Consider the following 25,209-nt stretch of genomic DNA (forward strand, 5'->3'; position numbering starts at 1 on the left):
GTCTAGGCGTTCTCTTTCGTCTTCTAAAACATTCCATGAAGAGGGCCTTCACTAATTTTAAGATGATTGGCATCTCTTTAGCATGAAAATTACCACTCTCTCCTTATATTGACCCAACAAATTATTCATTGATCCAAAGTCTTTTCCCAAATTTCTTAGTGTCCTTTTACTTAGAGATTTGAAAAAAGTTCTAAAGACACAAATTCACGTTTCCCCCCTTATACTATAGCAAAGGTGATAAACACCAACAGCTACTTCTGAGTATTAACAAGAATCTGAAAACAGGGCTGCTCAATGAAATATTAAGTGGCTGGACTTTGCCACAAGCGAAGAGCAGAGAGATGGGGTGTTTATAACAGTCATAGGATTGACAAAATGCTGTTACATGATTTTCAAAAACAATAAGGAGAATGGTAGAAAAGGAGAACACGAAGGAAGGACAAGAACACAAAAAAAAAACCGAAACGGAACTGTAGCAGAGGTGACAACCTTTAATTTTGAAAATCTAAAGCAGCGTAGTTATTTTTGTGAACTTCCTGCCCACTTCCTTGGCTTAAATCTCAGAACTTTCACTTCAGGACACTATATATTATTGAGACTGGACTAAACCAAATTGTAGCTCTTCCCTGAAAACAACTAAATAGTTTATAATGCTTTCTCTCAGGGGATGCCGATTCCTTCAGCTATTCAACCGTTCAAGTTTCCATGCTTCATCAACGCAAAAAAAGCTAAACTTAAAAACTCTGGATTGCACAAGGCAAAAGATTAGAAAACGTCTTGGAGATTGAAACTTTTATGTTTCTCCTCAGACGAGGGAGAAAAAGAAATCCTTAGAATAACAGAAACAATGCCGTTAACTAGAACTATAAGAAAGAACGGGGGAAACAAGAAGAAAAACAGAGAAAATATAGCGAGGAGTGAAATGATTAATGAGAAAAAAGGAAAGATAAAGAACAGAGCAATAAAATCTAATTACCTGAAAGGTGAAGGAATTTCCGTCGGTTCTAAAATTTTGAAAACTCAAATGCAGGCCTTCATTTATGCTTTTCTCAACATGTTGTCCAACATCCGAATAGGGAATCACGGAAAACAGAGGAAAATACAACTGCCCCGCCTTTTTTTTCTTTTTTTTGTAGTCCTTTCCATCCGAAATTACAAGATAATTTTGGGGAGAATTTTTATAAGATAATTTAATTAAAAAAAAAGAATTCATTAATAATATTTCTTAACATTACCTTTGAAATGGAAAAAAATAAATAATATTATAACATACTTCCTCTGGATCAAAATATAGTACATTAGTAACTAATTTACAATCCTCAAAAAAAATAGTTGTAATCTTAATTTTTTTAGAAAAATTTACATCTTTTTAATTTTACCCTCATAAATACTTTACATAAATACTTTATAATGATAATTAAATTTTAATATATCATTTTTTTAAAGAGTAATAAATAAAGTAGGAGTATAATTAAAAATAATAATTGCTCCTTTCATTAAAAATATAAGGCATTTGTAACTAAATCTCACTCTCAATAAAGTAATTATTTACTTTTCAACTAACACTATCTTTTTATATTTATCTCTATTAAACACCTTACAATAAATATAAAGTCATTATCAATAAAATACTTTTGTAAAAAAAAAGGCAATGATTACATCTTGAAGACTAAAATGACTTATATTTTTAAACATCTAACTTCTCAAAAAATGTCTTATATTTTTTAATGGAGGGAGTATAAAATTTACTCGATATCCTATATTTTGAACCAAGCAAGCATTAAAATATACGCTATATTATAATTTGGAGGGAATAATGATTAAATATGTAAGACATTTTTAAAAATTTATAATTTTATTTTTTCAAAAAAAAGTAAATTTGTAAAGTATTGTTTTGTTTTATCTTGTTTTAAATTATAAAAAAAAAGTATTAAACAAAGTATGGGACTTTAATTAATTGAAATTCAATCCAGGGACAGGGAAGAGATAACTAAGACAACATTGCGTTTCCAAGGAACGCTCTGTACACCGTCCGGTGCTTCAATTAAATTGGTGAGGAGCCTGAAGCAGCAATTAGGCGCATAGATGTTGCAAACAGAGTTGGCGTCATAAACGTATGAAATAGGTCTATTGACTGTGTTACAACATTATAGGCTCTAGTTACGTCATCATCGTCCTTCACAGCACTAAATGCTTGCCGACCTGCGCAGCTCAATGTTGCTTTAACTTAGCTTTTGCCTGTGTTTCATCCCAAGGTTGATTGCAGGTCTCCCGTCTCCGGCTTGTTGATCGACCGAGCAGTTTTTTTTTTTTGACTTGTGTGCGTAGTTTTTATACTAAGAAGGAGGATTTCTTGTTACTTTAATCAATATTCTAGGCATTTTTCTCAGTATTTTCATAATCAGATCACGTAGTATTAAATTGGTTTGAATGCTAATTCATGCTTTAGTAGTTACATTATTATAGAATAAAAGACTCAAAACTATAGTTTCAAGAAAAAAACTGAGTCAAGGTCGATTTTTTAACCATTGTCATTGATTTTGACAGAGTTTTACTGATTCACCTTGGAGTCAATTTTGGGATATTCAGAATCAGACGATTGGCCAAATCTCGATCCCTCCAATTGAGTCAGCTGATGATGTGGGGACTCAACTGCTTTTTCCCGCTCAAAGCGAAGCTTCAATCTTACAGTTGAATATGAGGAGGAAAATCGTCACAGAAATGATGCGACCTAATTAAATAATCCTTATTGGTTTCTGAATTTATGGGCTGCCGAACAAATAGTGAAAAGTTGGCATTGACTTCAAGGTCAGCAGAGTGTGATGAAGCCCTGTTTAAAACGGAGTTGACTTCCCATGATTGATGATTATTCCCCATTCTTATTCCGAATCATGCCAATTGATGCAGGTGCAGGAAAGAATTATAATATTATTGACACTATACACACACAACCCCACACCCACACACACGCAGGTATAATTTTGAAGATATAATTTTAAAAAGGGACAAGGGCGGGTAGAAATTGGGCACTACAAAAAAAGACGAAGGTAATTACAATATGTTTAGTTGTTTTTACAGTAGTAACTAGATATTTTAATGAAATATGACTACTAAATATCGTTTAATCCTCGCAAGCGTAAGGATGATAATGTAGTCACTTCAATATTTGTCAAACTCCTCTGTTTTTTTTTTCTTTTTGTTTTTTTAGCCATATTATAAATCATAAGATCAAGAATGCAAAGGTTTTCTTTCAAAAATCCATTAATTATAAGTAGTTCAAGCACGGGGATTTTTTTTTTTAAGCCTGCAAAAAATAGGCTTATTCACAAAAGCCCTTGTTGATAGTATTACACTATTCAAATAGCTTGACTTGTTTTCTCGGCTCTAATTAAGGAAAGTTATCTTAATTTTATTTATAAGAGACCCCAACTTCTTGTCTAAAATATTCATTAACATTTTCTTATCCTGGCTTCATGAATTGATTGCGTATTAATGAGATCAATTATTATAAGGCACCATTGAACTCCATAAAGAAGGTTATTTTAAAAAATCATTTACAATTTTATCGTATATGTGGAATTTAATTAATTTTAAGTATAATTTGCAGTGTCTAAGTAATATGATAATTCACGTTTTGTAAAAGGGATCGGAAGAAGTCTGACCGAAAAAAGAAGAACCAATGAAAATGATGAATGAAAGGGAAGAGGGTTTGTGTGGTAGGAGTTGAGCTAAGCGTTGAATCTGTGCCGCCCACTCATGGACTCCTCTTTTATTGTATTCCACGTTTTCAACTCATTTTGGGCCTTCGTCCACTTGCCTTCATTCACTCCTACTTCATTTCAAAATACTACGCCATTACTATGAGTTTTTTGTTTCGTTTTCGGTTTACATTTAATAAAAAAAATTTTGAGAGAATTTACTTATTTGTTAAATTTGATGAAAGCATATTTTAGATATGATTTGAATGTATTTTTTAAGGTTATCCAAACAAGACCTTACTATTCACTCCTTTCCATCCTAAACACCTAACTAACTAATTTATAAAAATTATGAAAATTAGTTAAATTAGATATTGGGAGAATGACAAATAAAAACTTTGTAAAAATATTAATGTCAAATGAAAATTTTTTAACACTGATATTTTCAAATTTTTTCAAATTTCAGTACCAAAATATGATTCGGTACTCCTAATCATATTTTGGTACTAAAATTTTTAATTTGACATCAATGTTGGTCCTTACTTGTCATTTTCTCATTAGATATTTGTTTTTATCATGCCCAAAAAAAAAAAAAGAGTTACTTTTCTTAAAATACTCTCCAAGGCAATCCCCAATAACATTTGCATATTGAATCACGAAAAAACAGCACAACCATCCAATTTGGATTAGCTGGGCTCAAACAAAGGAACATTCTGATTGATATCCCCAGTAACCATGTCAATTGTTGGCACCGTTCCTCTTCCGTTCTCCGTGAGGTTCTTTTCATTGGATGTTCCAGCACTGTTGGCCACTCGCATGTATATTGTTATATTATAATAAGAAAACTCGATCATCAATTTTTATAATTTTATTAGTTTTGCTTTTTAAGTGGGTGACACGTGTTAATCATATCTCTATAATTTCAGTATTTTCAATGTCTTCAATTTTTATAAGGACTGAAATACTATGAAAAAAAAAAACAAAACTTAATGAAATTATAAAAACTAATAATTATATTTCTTCAATCATAATCCAATTACATTATGTTAAATGACAGACCGACCTGCTGAGATTAATAATTGATTGTTGAAGGAATAAGCAATTAGGAGTGGTGACGAAGCACATTGTCATGACAGTCAATAAGCTCAAATGCAACCCACGAAATACCCCGCCACACGAGCCTCTAGATTAGAATATTTTAGAATTTAGAAATCTTCCACATCCGAACATAATATTTATTAATATTCTGAAATTAACAAAAATTCCATTTCATGGGCTTCAAATAACAGGAAACCCATATCCAACCGTTTTTGCCTTGATTGCGGAAAGATCCCTGGTTGGTTTAGACTTTAGATGATGTATGTATATGACACTTCATTCACAGCTGCCACCGTCTTGGGCAAAGCAAAAGCTACTTGCTTTACACCTAGCATTTAAAAAAGCACGCAGCAGGCACCTTCACTATTTACAACATTATAATTCATTATTTCCACCCATTTCTCCGATTCCCATAAATCAAGAATCGTCCACTTTCCAAGTCAAATTGGATATAATAAAAGAACATGCTACGGACTACGGTTTCGTGATTCAGAGAGATTGCAGAGCCAGAGAAGACATGGACACTATTCCTTCTATTATTATTAAACAGCAATGTCGGGTGAACAAACAAAGATTGGAATCAGACTTCACTTATATTTCATTTTCTGCCCTGCAACCTCGGCCAACCTCATTTATTTCCCCTGCTCCTACTGTTGCTGTATTTGCAGTTCTTCATTCTGCCTCAAACGTTATTTTCTACATAATTCTATCATTTCCCATCCCTCCTACATCACACATATCACTTTCATCTCCTTTTTCGTTCACACCAAACAAAAACCTGTTTCAACTTGTAAAATACTATTCCTTTCGAAAACTACGGAAAAACTAACTTTACCATTTCCCAGAATCGAATTCCTAACCTATTCCTACAGTAGCTCCGAAGACAAAAATCCCAAGCATCCAACACGCATTTGGACAATCAGTAGGTCCACTCTGTCGGTAGCCGCAGGTTATGGTTCACCGGAGGCTGCAGCCGCAAGCTGCGTTTCTGGTGGGCAAGTCCCTGACTCCTCTGAAGCTTAGGAAAAGCGGCTTCTGCGCAATCAAAGATTCAAACGGCTCAATAAGCCACACGAAATAAGTTGTTTATAATCCTCAACAGTTGATGTTAATGAATGCAATAATTACTGTACGAATAAAAAAGAATACAATAGTCTCAATTTCTAGTAATAACTGGCAACACAGTTATTAGTATTAATTTTATGACCATTAGTTTTCTGACTTTCTCCTCGCTAAATCTAAACGCATCAGACAGATAAAAAATTAAGGGTACACGAAATAAGAGATTATTGCAAAACAATATTATTTACCACTGTCCATATTAGGCGCCACATTAAATCGAGATGGTTCTTGACGTTGAGGCTGGCCGCTCACCATGTTGTCAACCTTTAGGTTTAGGGCCTGCGCCACTCTATCAGGAACCAGCACTGTTGAACATGCTACGGACGGAAAAAAGAAATAACTCGTTAAATTACGATTCAGAAATAGATTTAACAATGACTCATTTATTGAAAAAGAAAGAACCATAGAGAAATTTCAAGAAACGGCAATAAATCAACATAAATTCTAAGCCGAACCAGCAGCAAACATTAATTCGCGAAAACGATTAAGCTTGAAGTAGCTCCTTGTACAAATTGTCAAGGGCCGCCCAAAATCCAGCTAAATACGGATGTGAATTCAAGAATATTTTGTAATAGAAAAGAAAACTGTCCATGTTCTTTACCTAGCTTTCTTTTTGGTTCAGATGGATTATCAACACGACGAGGCAAGAAAACCCCTGTTCCGGCACACTCCCTTTTTTTACCAGAAGGGTTCTCGAGGAAAACAGCTCTCATTCCGGACCCAAAGTGCTGAGTCTGAGCCTGGAACTTCGCCTGTTGAGGCCGCCATGCAGGTGACGGAAAACTCACATGGCAAGTACTTCTGGGCCCAGAAATTTCACTATTCCTTCCACTGACTGGGGCTATTAGGTTACTTCGCCTCTGTTGGCAGAGACCAAAAGAGGAATTCTGGAGCTTCGCCATCTCTAGCTCCCTCAGCATCTGAAACTGAAACAGGAAACACAAACGAATGAGATTTAGTAGATTAAAGGAGTCCAGTTATAGGTGAAAACCAAATCAACTAGAACATCGAAGTGTGATAGTAGCTTACCCGAAGTAACTGGAATTGCTGGTGAGAAAGCGGGCGATGGGTTAACAGCTTAAAGTCAGGAGGATTGCAGTTACTGGCAGGCAGATTCAACAGATAGTTAACTAACGGGCGCTGTTTATGATTGAAGCCATACGCTTCCTCGCCCAGCTTCATTTTCTCAACTTCCCCAGCGGCCGCGTGCAGGAGATCCCATGTCGCCGTCCGAGAGGACACCTTACCAGCAGTGTTAGGGCTACCGTTGCTCGAACCTTTCCGGCATCCGCATCCGCTTCCAAAAGCGCAGAGGGTGGATTGCGGCGAACCAGAGGTGAATATTTCCTGCCATTAGTCGAACTAAATGATTAAGAAAGCCGAAACAAAAAGCCGAAGAGCGCAAAAATAATGCGCCTAGAGAGCATCCGCCAAAAAATCACAGTAATAATGTGAACCTTGGGTTTGTAAGAAGAACAATCAACTTCAAGGGTGATGCGAGCCGTCCGGCGGGTTAAGTCCGGCAAGTGCTCCTCCTCGTCACTCTCTGTTTCACTGGAACCAACCACGGACTCAACAGGAGAACTGAGATCCGAAGGAACGGCACAGGATTCAAAATCATAAGGAAACTCGGAAGGGAACAGGAGATGCTCCGGAGAAACAGTATGAAGAAGGCCACTGGAGCTGATCTCGAGAGTGCCATCGGTGTCCTCGAGGATACCGTCGTCGTCAAGGAACTGAGGAGGCAGCCAGAACTCACCGTCATCCAAATTCTCGGCCATTCTCGCGGGGAGAGAGAAGGGAAAGAAGCAGCGGCAGAAAAAATCGGAGTGAGAGATTTGGAATTTGAACTGAAGGCTTTTGCTGCTTCGTGAAGATTTAATAGTAGAGAAAGTTCACAGCCGGGCATACACCTGGATTTGCAGAGCGTATGGGTCCCAGCCAAATCAAAAAGCACAAGACGGTGAGAGAGAGAGAGAGGGGGGGGGGCAGTGACGGAGGAGGATGAATTCGAGGCTTTTTATGGAAAACAGGAACGGGGCTTTTTACTTTGGGGAAGAGAGGGAGAGAAGGTGGGAGACACGCGCAGGCCATGCAAAAAGGGAAAGCGCATTAGGGTTTTGAGTGTGGGACAAAGGGAATGGAAGGAAGGTGTAACTCACATGACTGAGGCGTGAAGATGATTGATATCCAGTTGCCACCACTCCCTCTTTTTTAATTGATTGATAATTTTATTTAATGTTATTCCGATATCAGTGAAGCAAGCCACGACGTGAGTGAGTGAGAGAGAGGCGTTGTGGGTGCTCCCTCACTCACCCCTCTTTCGCCCTGCGGTTGAGTGGCTCCATCGCTTAATACAGTCCCCGTGGGCCCCCACTTCCCCCCCAACCTCCATTTTATTTTTTTTTTTTTTAATTTACTCAAATATAAAATCATTCTCTTATTGCGATTGGATGCGGTGACTTATTTCCCGGCAAAAACAATGATATTTTAAAAAAAATATATGTCTGATTTTTTTTTGGGAAAAATATAGAGGAGAGAAAACGCGGCGCTGAAGTGGGACTGCCATTTGGCATTTGTTTTTACACGTACTCCATTTGGCATTGCACACACGATCCCATTAGCCTTAAAGAAACAAATATTTGATTAAAAAAAAATGAACAACAATTCGGCGAGGGTATCCTTTGCTTGTAAGTTTTCACATTGCCTGGCCTGCACTCCTCTTTTGACTTGTTTTTGTCTTTTTTTCCTTTTCTACGTTTTTAGACTTTAATGTCCCTTCCCCATCACCTAAGTACTTCACCAACGTACACCAATAACATTAAAGGCATTTTAAAATCACAAGGCCAAACAACAACGACGACAACAAAATAGAGGCCTCGTTTTTAAAGAAAATCAACTGTCTAACCTGTAATAGTCAACGCCATTTATTTTTACGATTGCTAATTTCTTTCCATGCAATGTATATCAAAATTTGACACATGGAAGTGTATTTTTGTAAAATTCATAACCAGGGAGAAATTTGGACGGCCCTTTAATTCAAAGAAGACAAGTTCTATTGTTGTGTGTACTGTCAAAGAAAGTAGTCATACAGGAAGTGTTTGTTTGATTACATTACAGACGATTGGCATCGCATAGGAGACCACGCGTAATATTTGGTTCGTTTTCCATTTTCTGATATTCATTTTTGATCTAAGCAAATATTCGCACGTTACATCTCTGGGTCAATCATTGTCTTGCGTAGAAAACGTGTATTAGTGGCAGTTAAGAAAAGGGCTGTGTGAAACCAATAATTTGCTTTTTTAGGACGGGGTTGTTTAAAATGGTTTTTTTAGAGAAAAACACAATCTTTAGTCAGTTGTAGTGGTATTGAATTTTATTTTAAATCCTTAGAATTCTGTTCTCATATTTTCAATTTTTATAAATTTAAAAAGATTGGATGACTTTTGTTTTTAAAATTTTCATAGTTTTTATTTTTAAATAATTTGAGTCCCTAAAAAACTGAAAATACTGTTAAAAAAATATAAAGATTAAAAATAAAATTAAATGAATAAAAGATTATGTTTTTTTTAAATGACTCTTTGGGCAAGACTGTTTTGCTATTTTTAAAAATTGCAAACTTTAAAATATAAAAGCTTACGTGGTAGTTACGGCGAGGAGGGATGGTAGGGCGGACGTGGCGGTCACCGTAGTCCCGTTTAGGTGGCCTAATTTGACAAGTGTGCTGATCAAACATCCTTTTATCCCTAGCCCCTACCCTTACGGAACGCTGTCGTTTTCATGGTATCGACTCCGCATCTTTTAAGACGGCCTCCTGCTAACAAGTAACACTGCCATCTCCCATGCCGCCAGTTATGTGATTATTCGGACCTTTTTGTTCAGTCAGATATGTTTTTGAGTTAATTACAGTTACAAATCATACAAATGAATTGATGATAATACCATGGAAATTCAGGCAGGAGTGGCGGATACCTGATTTAATTTATTCTATTTTGCTTGCAAAAGTTCATGTTTAATTGAACAAGGCTTCCTGCAGTTTTATTTGCTATGTAGAACATATATTTTAGGATTTTCTAGTAATAAAATTCAAATTCACAACAAAATAAATTTCATTTTAAATAAAATATTTAGTTATATGCATAGTCATGTGTTCCGATATTTATAATATATAAGAATTAATTTAAAATTAATGTTATTAAATAATATTTTGTGTTGCAAAAACAAAGATAAAAAAAGTAGATTGATTGTAGTTGGTAAAATTATAAAGAAAATAAAAATAAAATGAAACCAAACTATTATCATAATCGTGGTATCATAATTAAGTTTTAAATTTTCTTTCCTTTTTTTGTGGAAAATAACAGCAGGGGGGGAATGCATTTCTTTATTAATATTTTTGTTACATTTCTGGCACGCCAAAGACGATGAATGGTACGTGGTCTCGTGTCGCATTTTGTGATTGTTACTGTGTATTTTACTTTTTTTTTTCTTGACCTCAAAAGAAAAGAAAGCATCTTCTTCGCAGTATGCCATGGCCAGTGCATTGAATTTCAAATAAAATATTTGTATGTTATAATGTCCATTTTTTAAGTTATTTGAACTACATATGAACATTGCCTGCTTAGGCATATGAATAAGTCATAAAATCATATGAGTTAAGTAGTTGAAAAGTTATGTCTAATCAATAATTTGAACAAAAGGATCAACCCAAATTTCAAGAGAAAGCCTCGGCCAGATAAGCACGTTGAAATTTCACTAATTGCAAACCCATTTCTTGGACTATTGGTACATAAAATCACAATCTCAAACGATCTCAAATCTTGTGGAGATATAATTGTTATTCCTAAGTATCTCAAGGGAATGGACTGGTTGTTCAAAAATGAAACACGGTAATGAAAGATCGTGCTATGAATTTTACAGACCATATGTAAGGAATCCTTGATTATTTGCAAGGGTGTTCCAAAGAGATTATCATCACTCTATCATTATAAATAGAGCACCAAATTATAGAAAGGACACACGAATATCAGTCCAAAGACTTACATTTTGCCCCTAGATTTATCAAATAGTTTTTACGTATAGCTTTTATTTTCGTTTTAAACTCATAATCATTCATGCTTTGTAATCCATTAGTATTAATCAAACACTTATTTTACTAAATCTTGTATCTCTTATATCAAAGTAAAGTGTGGCAAGAAAGCTCGGGAATCCTTTATCATCGATTGAGATTTAGTATCTCTAATATGCCTAATAATTTGTTGTTCCTAACAAACATAACCAAATAATTTAAATATAATTGTTGTGACCAACAAAGTTCGATTTAATGAAAAGAATAAATTTTTTTATAATGTATCGAATCAAAATTCAAATATTTATCGAAAGAACTACCTTACCTCCGACAAAATTGTTTAAAATAAAAAGATATCAGTAAGGAAAAAAAAACTTCAATTTTAAAATTGAAGGCAATTAATTTATGACTAAATATGTAAGATTTTTCAAAGAACAATTAAAAGGGAAAATGAAAGTAAATCCCCTCAACTATGAAAAATAACAATGAGGTTCCGTATCACACTTTGGACTGTCATGGGAAAATAATTTACCATTTGCGGGAGTTATCTCCGTTTTTGCGTAGTTGCATGCGATAAATCTTGGCTTGGGAACTGAAGTTACATTTATATGCAAATAAGTCAATAAGTGGGAAGCAGGAGCTCGGAAGGTTTGTGTATATAAAAGATGTAAATAAAGCGTAAACTAAATTTAACTTTTAATAAGTAAATTATTCATTTAACTTTTATTTGACAAAAAAAACTAAATTTAATGAATACTCATCCTTTCACAGATGCTATAATAACCAGAAGTGGGAGTCAATGAATGCATGTCAAATTCAATGAATATTGGTCGTCGTGAGTTTATATATTGGCAGGTGCAGATTTTAAATGAAATTTCACTTTGGACGAAGCAGTAAGTCACGGTTACGTTTTTGGGTAACAAAAGTCATAATTATTTGTAGAGATGGAAATAAATAAATTTCAAATTTAATTAAAATATTGGTGGTGGAGGTGGCAAAGTTGGAAATATAGAGAAGGGAGGGGTGAAAATGAAGGGGAATACCCGAGAATGAGGAAGAAAGGGATGATGTGGCGTAGACACGTGGAAGGGAGGGAGGAATTTCGGTTAGCTACGTGTGGATAGCGTGCAATCTAAATTAGCACGCGCCTTCATAAAAAAAATAACGAGGCATTACCAAAACGCATTCGTTTCGAGAGGCTTTACAAAAATGTTCCCTGGATGAGAGAGAGAGCGCTTCGCAGTTGGGAAATCAGGCGGCGCATCAAACCCTAGCACGCCATTCAACTGGAGGCGCACTCCAATTACCGCTTCCTCTCTTCCGGAGATGTCCTGCTCCTATGTCACGCTATAAATAAGAGCTCTTTTCTATTAATTAGTGCAAATTAGAGCCCGTAATTCAAATCAGATTTATTCTGAATTGAGTTTAAAATATTTAAATATATGAAAAAAGGCTTATATAGTTAAGTTCAGATCTAGCACTTCAAACTTTCGATTTTATTTGTACTGATCTACATATCTAAATTTTTAAAAAAGATTTTCTTTATTTTCTTAGCCAATTTTGATTTTTAATTCAAAATTGTAAGATTTTTCACGACAAAATATTACAACCCACCTTTTGCTATCTCATTAAATTCACATCAAACATTGAAAGAATAAAAATAAAAATAAGTGAAATAATATATCATGTTTAGTTTTTTTCATAATATTTTTACAAAAATATTCAAAACAAACAGTTATTGAGACATTAAAACTTCACGTAAGAATGCAAAATATTCAAACTGGGGGTCTCTGAAAGGGTTTGTGAGTTCTGACTAAAAGTTGAAGTGGAGGTTAATTTAATTTCATTAATAATAAAAAAAATAATTCAAGCATTTGAGCTAAACTCATATAGATTTGAGCTTTGTCCAAATTTTTTAAATTTATTTAAGCTGTTCAAATAAGTTTAAATTCTAAACTTTTAAAGGTTATATTTTGAACTTTAAGCAATTAAAGTTAGAGCAATTTTACCTCATTGTTAAATTTAAACAAATATCTGTTAGTTTTTTTAAATTTGTGGCCTAATGTGATTTTCATCAAATTTTACTATCCCTCTTTCCTGCTTTCGTTTGAGAAAAACTGCATATTAAGTTTCATATTTAAAAAAATTGACATACATTTATTTAAATCTAATGGTAGGAAAAAATTACTTGGACTTTAATTGTTTAATATTTAAAATATATTTTTTTAAAAAAATTTAGAATTAAAACTCTCCTTAAACTTATAATTCAGAGTTTGAATTATATATTAACTCTTAAAAAAATAGTCCTCGTACCTCATGTTATAAGATATTTTTTGAAGCAATTTGGTGCTCTAAATCATAGAAAACAAAATATAATTCAATTAGTTATAGTTATTCTAATATATCAGGGATCAATCAATTACAAAAGCTATACTACAAATTTTTATCATTTAGAGAATCGGGGCTGTGATTGTTTTATCACGAGATTCATTGAACCAGAGAACAATAAAAAAGAAAAGAAAAGCAGATTACGTGGAATACTTAAAAGAAAACTTGACGATGATGAAAATGTAGGATATTGGAATTAATGCAAAAAAAAAAAAAATTACAGTTAGATTTCACATAAAAAAATTAATTACTGTAAGGTCCATTAACAACTGAACTAAACTGAATTAATAAATGATAAGTGTTGTCAATGCAGTTTATTTCAGTTGTTAATAAATCTCGCAGTAATATAAGTTTTTATGTGAGATTTTAACATCATTCTCTGAAAAAAAAAAATCTATCACTCATTAATGGATAAGTGTGATTTAAAAAAAAAACAGAAAGAGAAAGAAAAAGAAGGCCGTGGATTGTATAATTGGAAAAAAGAAAAGAGAGGCGGGGAGGGCAAATGAGCGAGAAGGGAAAGGGTGCATGTGCGTTGCCGATCGCACTCGGTGGGGCCCATCTCTACAACTAATTCCACGTGGCCCAATGACTTCCCTCCTCGCCTCCAACCACCGCCGCTCGAACCGCTCATGGATGTCTCCTCTTCCTGATCCCAGCGCCTTGAATCACCATTATTCTTCATTAAAAACAGTGTTTAGATATAATTCGTGTAGAATGTACCTAGAAAATATATACACTTTGAAAGATGAACAGAGCTTCTAGTAAACTCTAAGTGCATAAGAACCGTCTATCTATACATCACTCGGGCCTATATACTCCAATCTATCTTTTAAATTTGCAAAAGCTGTTATTGCTGGCTTTTTACTCTTGCGTATGGCACATGTTATTTGACATTTTCTAGTGGAAATTCTACCATCAACATGCATTGCCATAACTTCAACTCGATACTTCCCATTGGAGCTGGAAAATTGATAGGTTCAGTTCTTATGGACTCAGGTCCATAAACTCACTTTTCATGAATTTAATTTAAATTGGAAATGAAAGCAATCAAATATTTTACACTTAAACTTGCTTAACAAATCAAAAAACCAAATAAATAATGGTTTCATAGTATCACACCATCACAAAAACCTTTTAAATGACAAATTTACTGTAGAAACAAAAGGATATGCAATTCATGGCCATATACCTTATTTTAATTCATGAACTAACTTGGAAAAAAAATGTAGAACATTTATATTTCCTCATTTTTATTTTTTAATGCAATTTTTTAAAAATTAACAAGGGTTTGGAATGCCACCCAAACTCATTTTTTCAATATTTAGCAGGACTCAATTTAAAAATCTAGTTATATTAAAAATATTTTATTTTTTAAAATATAAACCCTTATAAAAATAGGATTTAAATGTATAGCATGTCAAACTTAACACGTATTTCCTACTCTTCTTTTAATTAATTTGCTACTAATCGAATGAGGATTCAAAGGTATTTGCAGATTTTGATCTGTTAATAAATAATTTTGTATACTACAGTTGGTGTCCAAATTTGCAGTTTTTTTAGGGTTGTTTGGTTTTAATATCATTTTTAGTTTTTAAAAAATATTTTTTAAATTAATTTTTAAAAATTAGTTTTCAAATATAAAATAAAACAAAAATTTGTTTGATCACTTGATGTAAAAATAATTTCAGAGTTAAAAGTTGACGGACAGTAAGGCCTCATTTGGTATGATAGAAGAGTTTTTAATGGAATCGAAATCGAAATCGAAATCAAAATTGGAATCGAAATCAGAATCGGAATAGAATTGAGTTTTAAAAGTGTGTCTGATATGAAGATGGAATTCTAATATAATATTAATTTATATAGGTACTTAAAATAGAAAAAGACTAAATTGTCCTTTTTTAAAAAAATTAAAAAGACCTATCTTATTATAAATAGACAAAAAGATGAGGATAGTGGGGTCCACAAATTGAATTTAAGGGAATTGAAGCAATTACATGATCAATATGATGGAATTGGATTCTAGCATTTTTGATAGAATTAGAATTTTTAGGAATTGCAATTCTTGCATACTAATCATGTTTAAATTAAAATTTCATCTTTAATTTCATTTTCACCTTATCAATTAAATGCTACAAACATAACCTAAAGATTATTAGTGCTTATTAAAGGTGAACAATAGGAGTGAACGCGGACCGATCCACGTTGATCCTAGAGGGTGCAGCCGCCCCCACCACCTTCAAAGAAAAACTTACTTATAATGGCCCTTAAGAATTTTAGTTGCCCTTATAAAAAAAATTCATTGGAAAATTTAGTTGCCCTTACTTTAAAAAATTTCACTTCCACTAATAAAATTTTACTTATCTCATTAAAAAATTTATTATCTCAAATTTTATATATTTTATAATCTTAAATTGTATTTTCTTCAAACCACAACATAAATCATTGTTAACTAATTTATGTTTATAAAAAATTTGTTAAAATATTTATTTTTACAAATTTTTATAAACTTTTTGATCATAATTTGAATGAAATAAATATAATATTTGATTCATTTAAAACACTACTCTCATTAATTACTTGAGTGAAATATGATAAGTAAAGGTATAATTGAAATATATACACATATAAAACCTATTCAATATTTTATATTTTGGACTAGAGAAGTTTCCAAAATATACTCTCTATTATGGTCCAAAAGAAGTAGTTGTTTTAAAATGAAGAAGTAGTTGTTTTAAAAAAGTTGTATATAAAAATTTATCCCGGAAAATTCTCTACCGTAGAAAATAGGTATTTGGATTTTATTTAATGAAAATTAAAAGTACATGATTCTAATAAATACGAAAAATTATTTATATAAAAAGTGTCTTTTATGTAATTAATGATATGTTATATAAGTTTTTTTTAGTACTTAATTTTATTAATTTATACTCTTAATATAATTCAATAGATATTTAAAATAATTTTATTATAAAAACATTGATATTTATTTTCCTGGCCGTGACTGGGAGTAAACCGTGACTAAAGGTAATCTACAAGTCAAATTTAATGTGCCTTAAAAATAAAAAAATAAAAAGGTAAAAGCAGTTCTAAAATGTTTCCATCATTTTAGGAACAAGAAGTAAAAATATTTAATCCAAGGACAAATTAGCCCATTAACCAAAAAAAAAATTGCAAAAAAAAATATAAACTAAATTTTAAAAAATTTAAGAGTGTGATTGCTCCATATTGTCATATAAAGAATTTATTATTTATATGTAAGAAGTTTATCATTAATATATAAAAAATTTATTATCATAAATTTAAAAATAAAAAATTAAAAAAGAGAATATATGACGCCAGGATAGCATGGTTAATAAAATAAAAAAAATATAATTTTAATTCTCTGCGCTTTACTCACATTTTATTATAAATTTTTATTTTTTTGATTGTTTTATGTTTTTACACTTTTATTTTTTAGTATTTTAAGTTACTAGATGAATAAACTGTCAGGATTTTAAAGGGATCTAAAACACTTAAAAATAAAAATATAAAAACCTAAAATATTAAAAAAATGTACTCTTTTCATTAAAAAATGTAAGATATTTTAACCGAATTTCACCACAATAAAGTGATTATCTATTCTCAAACTAATCTTATCTTTTTATATTTATCTCTATTAAATATTCTATAATAAATATAAAATCATTATTAATAATGATACTTTTGAAAAAAGATAATGATTACATTTTAAAAAATTTAAAATATTTTATATTTTTAAATAAAAAGAGTAAAAACTTGTCACAAACGCAAGCAAATTCAGCCTAACAAGAAAGTCAGAATATGCTAATTGACGAGCATTTTCGGATTTAGAGCTTGTGAAGATCGCATGACAAGGACGACGAGACGATAGAGATTTCGTTTAATTTAATGATTAATTTTGGGAATTTGGATCTGCCGAAGTTTGAATCTTCATTTTTTCTTCGCCCACCATTTTCTTCTTCATCAGAGCATGAGGCACCGCCTTTTTTCTGTTCCTTACCCTTTTGAGTGGGAAACTTAGCTCGTAAGAATCAATCCGGAAAGTGAAATTACTGAATTGTTTTCAGACTTTTTAAACTATTTATTATATACGAATAGTAGGCCTTGTTCCTAAATTTCTATGATAAAAAGTGGAAGTTGGGACCCGCTTTTAGACGGTGACATCAAAAGTGCATATTGCTTGTATGTCTTAACCGTTTGTATTAACTATTTAAATTACAAAAAATTAAATTTTAGACGTGAGAATTATTATGCGAAAGCAATATATAGATGATGGTCTCTAAACTTGAAGCTTTTTTCTTTTTCCTTTTTTTATAAAAGAAACAGGCGTTTGTTATAGTAAAATGATTATAACTTACAATCATTTAAACACATCTTAAATTGGAGTTTATGTGATGAATCTTTTAAAAGAATTGAGTTATGGAGTATAACAATGTTGCATTAAATTAAACAGCACAATGTATAACCGCCAAGCATTTGATTCAACTGGTTAAAAAGTTGTACTAGTTTAATTAAAAATTTTAAATTTAAGCCTTGAAAAATAAAACAATGTTAAATATTTGGTGGTAGGGCATACCATCTAAGTTGTATTTATTTCGATCTACATTAGTATGAATCCTCATTAGATTCATCAACTCAATGTGGGGTAAATTCAAGATACTATATGTCATGTGGTGGTTAAATTCCCTCACAATACATTCGTGCTAAATATTTGGTATAATTTATCACATGAAAAGATTTTACTTAACTCGATTCAAATTAGTTTGATCACTTATTAAGTTTCCTGAATTTAATAGGAAGTTCTCTCAATTCGGCATGGGTAGACTTATGATATAGGGTGCCGTGCGGTGGTTAGGAAAAATTACAAATATATTGCTTAACTTAAAAACAGAGACCCTAAATTTGACAGATAGTTTAGCTGGCATCTAGTAGCTAATTCAAATAAATAGATATAATTAATATGAATATAAATTAAAAAAATGAAAATAGTATATGTTTAGGGACACATATTTGAAATGTTAAGTCAATAGCTCCTTGATAATAGATTATGGTGAGTACAACAAGGCTGGGTGTTGTGTTGGGGGTGAGGGGATAAAGAATGAAGAATATGTTCAAGTAAGTAAAGATGGCGTGAGGAAGAAGTTTAATAGCAATGATATGGGTCATCATTTATTCTTTACACAATCCCATGTGATATCACTCACTTATGATAATTGATTAACGAAATTAATCTTTTTTAAAAGCAAACCCTACTTAAAATCCGCCCCTTGTTTCATCTTAACTTGCTTCATAATATTGGGGAAAAATGTTTTCATCCCCCTAACACAAATTGACACAGTTTTATAGAGTATTTTTTTTTTTACAAGTATCTTGCATTTTAAGAAACACAGAATATCTTACTAGAATCCTCTCCTAGGTCTACTCCGTTTAGGTTCTTTCTTTTCATTGCTTTCATCCCATTCTCTCTCAATGAACAAACCCTTCCGTCAAAACAAAGTAAGAAATATATCTTTGGGAAATTTACACCAAATTATGCAAATAATGTCAGCTAAAAGGAGTCGAGATTGCATTAATTATTTCATCATGAAAGAAAGCAGAACAAATTATTCGGGTTCAGGCACAGTTTTCTATTCAGGTGTAAGAAAAAAACATCGGACAAATTTGAAAATATAAAACTAACCTATCATTAGATTTGTTATTTGTAATTATAGTTTATTCACATGTTTTTATCCATGATCTTGAAAATAATTATATAATTTAATTAGAAAATTATAGCAACAATTACAGTAGCAACTGTGGTTTTACATGCAGTGAACATCTTACTAAAAATTATGATGCATATGAAATTTTATAAAATGTATAATAAAAATATTGAGACAAGATCTGTTGATGTTAGTCCTAATAAATGGGATGATGTTTACTTAAATATGAGATTTTAAATTTTAATTTGTGTGAATGTAAAAAATATTTTTGAAATAGCAGCCTTAAATTAGAATTGATAATATTTGAATATCATCCAATAAGATAACCATACAAAATGGAAGATATTTTAAAGAAATATAGTTGAGGTTGGTTGTAAAGAAGAAAGGGGGGACATGGAAGAAAGGAGAAGAAGGAACATGTCACCTTGATTGGCGGTGTGTTTGGGGGGTTTAGTGAGCTTATCGAGATTGTGTTGCGGGCAACATAATAAAAAAAACAACTTTTGACCACAAAAGCGTCCATGATTCAAGGTTCTAATATTCTACATGTTAAATCAAATATAGCATGTAAATCAAATCAAGGGGATGATTATACGAGAGCCATAATTCGAAGTCCCAACTACAAATAATATTTCATGCAGATTGCCTGCCACGTTGGTGTGTGTGTCCACCACTAAACCGTCTGGTGGATGCCAGAAAGACCTTAACTAATTAATTACAATAATCAAAAAGCCTTAACTGAATCCACCGTTCAATCTCATCATGAGTGTGGCGGAAGCTGAATCACTCGGAATCTAATTTCTTATAAAAATTTACTAATTAAATTGGACCCTTTAATGACGGAAAATTTTCCCTTTTCCACGTTGCAAGTAGGGTTCACTACCCAACCTTATCACTCAACCATACCTTCTCGTTCCTTATCTTCTCCATGTTTATTAAAGCATTTGCTTATTCATTACATTTCTTCTTCTTTCCTATCAACCTCAGTGGTTTGCGTTCCCTTTTTCATTATTAATATTTTTTTTGAATAAATTATCATAGCGCACACAATACTGTCCAAAATAAAATAAACAGCAAGTAGGTTACTATTTTGTTTTTTTTTTTGTGGGTATAAAATCGCAGATAATAAGGTTTAGGATTTAGAATCCCCCCAAGAGTAGAGTATTTTAGGTCAATTTGTGTGGCCAGTGAGATTATATTCAGATCCACGTAAACACAATAAGTTTTAGACTTCAATTCAAATAATTCAAGTAAGGAACCACATGTGTTTGGAAAATGAGGGAGAGAAGAAACCCACTAAGCCAAGAGTCCACATCATTTGTTATTTCAAAATTTTAATGTAATAAATTTATGCATTGCTTTACTTGTGTATGCAAGTACACAAGTAAAGCAACGTCACCCATTCTATCCCACGTGAGATTTTTTTTCCTTCTTGTGTTAAGTCAAATATACTTACATTTGACATCCCAACAACATGCAATAATCAAGTGTTAGATTGAGTGTATATTTGGATCAAGAGGCAAATTCAGTAAGAAGTGATGAGAGTCTAACCCAATTGCTTATTGGCAATAAAATGCACCTTTTATTATGAAATTTTCGTCTTTTAGTATAATGAGAAATCAGAGGGAAAAAATATTCAGTGCGTGATGCTTAAGGAAATTAGGAAAGAGCCTGTGGGAACACTTGACGGTGGAAACTGTTGGAGATTCAATCCATCTTTTCTTGAGGTGAAATAAAATCTTGATGGACGGAGGGCAAGAGAGACTATAAAGAACATAAGATAACAGAACTATTCACCGCAGGCACAAGGAAGAAAATTAGCAGCTAATCATTTGGCGAAACGATTACAAAATGATTAAAAATGAGATCCTTGGAAACCAATTTTTTGTTATTGTACACAACTATTTTCTTATTAAAGGCCATGATGTTCCAGATTCTATCAATAATTAACTATAGCACATGTCCCAATGAAATTTTGAGTTTTGGTTCAGCATATTGTGAAGGATTAGTTCATTTCATTATTTATGGAAATAAAAATTTATTGCCTTTTACAAAAATCGAAGTTGCAAAATAGGCCTTCGTACAGCTTCGCACAAATTTGATAACTCATTCTGGGCCTCAACAAGTGGAGAACTCTGAAGGCGCAAAGAAATCATAAATCATGAATAAGAGTTGGAGGCACCGAATAGCCCAGTAGGTGTGGACTCTAAGTTCAGGGGTTGACCCTGCTTCATCCCAGGACTCATTAAATTTCAAAAGCCCAAGAAAGAGAGTTTGAACGGTCGGGGGCCGAATTATCTCTCAGTGGTGATTGTTTTTAATCAACGACATTAATTCTGTTTTTTCAATTATCAATTTATAAAAGAAAATCGTTGCTTTTTTTAAATAAAATTAAAATCCATAGAAGTTACAGTTGACAAGGCAGTAGAGGTAAAGTAAAAAAAAAACAGAGAGAAAAAATTAATCATTTAATTCCTATAGTTTTAATTTAATTGTAACTCAATTCTTGAATTTTAACTCGTTATACCTCAATCTTTATAATTTTTTATCAGATTATAATTCAGTTCTTAAATTTTAACTCGTGCAACTCATTTTCTGTAGTTTAACTATTTAAAATATTAGTTTCTATATTTAAAAAAAAATAAAATTAGATACATTAAATCTTTATTAAATTATAAGTTTTGAGTAATTTGAAATTAATCCCTAAATGTCAACATAATTTTATTTTTCAGAATTTTATTTGCAAGATATAATGACCAAATTTTTATTTATTAAAATTATAAGGATTGAATTACAACGAGTTAAAGTTCAAGGATTAAGTTGCAACCAAGTTAAAATTTTAAAAATTAATTTATAATAAATTAAAGTTTATGAAATGGGTTATAATTGAATCAAAACTATAAAAACTGAATGATTAATTTTTTTTCAAAAAGAAGAAGAGAGATATGAGAAATCTAACATTGACTAATTCGTTCCAGTGAAATTGAGCTAGAAGAGCAAAGCATATGTTGCATATCCTAGGGATCAATACTCTTTTTTTTTTTTGTTCTGTAGCAAAATTGTAGAAATTTTTATCATGTATGAAAATCTTAATCCTCCCAAATTTAATCGTTCTGTGACATATTGATTGCCGGTACCTATCACTCATTGCAAGATGCTGCAAAAACATGCCAGCAAGAATTGGTTTGAAGAAGAGGCAGAGTTTTTTTTTATTATAAAATTTTTACATCTCTTCTTCTCTAAAATAGAGTACTGCTATACAAAATATTAGGTTCCTTCTCTTGAATCTGGTGATCTTAATTGTCTAGTTACCTTTGCCAGTGTTGCATGTTACTCAGTCATAATGAAAACATGGAAGGGTGAGAGATGAGAGTGGGAATGAGCCTATTGACAAAAACATTGGTGGAAGATCAAGCCAGACACAGTTATCCTCATTCATCAGCTTTAAACAATAAACACAGAATCCATGTGATCTGTCCTCTACGCACTCTCCCATGTGATCTGTCCTAAAACTATTAAAACAAAAAAAAAAAAACAGAGAGAAAGAAAGAAAGAAAAAAGACAAGTCTCTAAAATAAAATTTAAGTCCCTCAAATTTCCGTGCAGTGTGGGGAGAGAGAGGGCGGTTCATTAAAGAAGCAAAGCTATGCCACATCCATTGGAATTATACGCATCAATACTTTTGTTTCCTTTTAAGTTTTAACGCTGCCAGTGCTGCCGGCCAAAATAACAACAATGTTATTAAGGATTGGGTCCAATAATACTGGTTAGTCTCTTGTAATAATATAATGAATAAAAGTTTTGAATCCCTATTAAAAATAGTACTTATATTTAATGTCTGACCGTATCTTAAATATAATTGTTTCTTATGAAAAGATATTTATAAATAATACAAAAATTAAATAGCATTTTTGCCCTTCAACTTTATGCAGGGGCATCTAATATTCTAAATTTTCTTTTAATATAATATTATGTTTTAACTTTTAAAATAATATAATGTTGTCTCTTTTGTTTATAGATGTCAATTTTGATTGTTGATTGATAAGAAAAATACAGAAAAGGAAATAAAAATGACAGAAAAAACCTAAAAAATCACAAAAAAAGACCCTATACGGAAACTAATACCAATTAAGTTTGTCAATTTACATAAGTGATAATTTTAGTTACTTATTGATGTTGTTAAGTTGCCAGCAAAGTGATTTGATAATCATTTGATGGTTGCTCAAAGCCTTTGATTAAAATGACATTTTATTCATTCACATGAATAAGAAATAACATTTGTTATAGTTTAAGAAGACTTAATTGATATTAATTTTCATACAAGGTCATTTTTTCTTATTTTCTAGTCCACTGAAAGCTAAATTTAAAATTTATTAATTATAAAAAAAATATTATATTATTTTTAAAAGTTGAAAAAAAAATTAAACTAAAAAATTAAAATATCAGTGTACAAATAATTTCGGGGTAAAAAAGGTCTTTGCACCCAAAAAGAAAAAATAATAACATTACCATATGCTTGGGCTCGGGCCCACTATTCATGGATCCTTCTTTTGGTTTTTCCATTTCCCGCTCTCTCCGGTTCTCATTTAATTAAATCCTTTCCGTCATCTCAGATCAGGTTTGTGGATTATGCCGACATTTTGAGATTTTTCAGTTTGCATGATTTTGCATTAATCAATTAATTTAGTCAAAAAGAATTTTTAGTACCCAAAGTCATAAATAAAGATGAACTCGTAACTTAAACTGGTATTTTAAAAACGTAAAGAGTTTATATTTATTAACAAATCACTATGCAAATATATAAATATATTAAAATATAATACAAAACTAATATATGTCTAATTAAAAAGCTTAATATTTATTCATAAAATTTTTTATAATTATTTTACTTTTTTAAATATTTTGGAATGATTTTGTATAAAAAAAATTCAATAATGCATTGTTTTGTTTAAAAATATAGCGTAGAATAGAAGGGTCTTCAGATAATTTTTTAAGATGCATTTAGATATTTAATATGTAATAAAAAATCATTTATAATGTAATTTAAATTATAAGTTTTTAATGATGATTAATAGTATTTAATATAATAATTTAAAATTTATACACATAATATATATATATATATATATATATATAATTTTATGTGTGTTAGATGGTGTGGCTGGGGAAGCCTTAGAGATAAGAATTCGGGCTGGCCAAGCTTCTAAAATTTGACCTGATTTTAAGGTTTAACCTTTATTCAAAAGGTTCAGAGCTAGGTTTGTAAGCTCTATTTTAAAAAAAATTTAACATTTTAATTTAAATAAAGTATTTTAAAATTTAATATAAAACAAATGAAAATCTTACATAAATTTTAATAAAGATATAAAAGTATAAATTTAAGATGAAGATTAAAATCTTCACCAATATAAATCCAAATCCTCATCATCATCGTCTAAAAATAGAGTACTAGATCTCTTAGATGTGAGTCTACTTGTTAAAGATAAAAGTGGAGGTTCAATGTCAATTATCTCTACAACTTTTTCTTCACTTACAATAGATATTAATTAAATTACATTATTATCAATTAAATATATGTATTAGATCCCTCATATGTAGGGCATGAGTCGTGGGGCAGAGATGAGGAATGAGGGCATGAGGTTGAGTGGTTGACTAGCCAAGGGTGTGAGGGAGAGACGAGCAAGGAGAAGCAACAGGCAATTGCTTAATTTAAGTTCTTCAATCTTTAAAAAGTTGAGGGAGCTTAAGCCTTAGCAAGATCCCCTTTTCAAATGCAGCGTTCCACTAAAAAATTTAAAAAATTGATAATAAAATAACAAAGTTGGAAAGGCTGTTCGGGCTTGGGCCTTTTTTTACAAAGCCGACCAAGGTTAGGCCTTTAAACCCGATTACATTAAAAAATTAATTTTTAAATCACAAACCTTTATTTAAATAGGATTTCTAAGCCTATCATTGGGATTGTTTAGTCTCACTTAGGTGGGAATACTCAAATCCACCATTCCCCTGACATTGCAAAATTAATCATAAAATTGAAATTATCATTGACCAAAATGCCATCCTTAGATATGCCCAGATCTAACCCCTCTCATTCTCCATCGAATTTTTGCTCAGACAC

General features: G+C 31.7%; 1 protein-coding gene across 1 annotated transcript; it reads right to left on the minus strand.

The window, feature by feature from the left end:
- Positions 1–5,299: 5,299 nt before the first annotated feature.
- LOC129298301 (uncharacterized) lies at positions 5,300–7,904 on the minus strand. The gene is made up of 5 exons (XM_054936700.1): positions 7,376–7,904; positions 6,948–7,265; positions 6,520–6,844; positions 6,107–6,235; positions 5,300–5,831 (listed from the first exon to the last, which is right to left on the minus strand). Exons 1-5 carry the CDS (start codon positions 7,697–7,699, stop codon positions 5,716–5,718), a joined length of 1,212 nt encoding a protein of 403 aa, XP_054792675.1. The 5' UTR covers positions 7,700–7,904; the 3' UTR covers positions 5,300–5,715.
- Between the last annotated feature and the right edge of the window lie 17,305 nt (positions 7,905–25,209).

Source organism: Prosopis cineraria, unplaced genomic scaffold (assembly GCF_029017545.1).
Source record: "Prosopis cineraria cultivar Desert tree isolate PC_DT_omini unplaced genomic scaffold, ASM2901754v1 PC767, whole genome shotgun sequence".
Lineage (NCBI taxonomy): Eukaryota > Viridiplantae > Streptophyta > Magnoliopsida > Fabales > Fabaceae > Prosopis > Prosopis cineraria.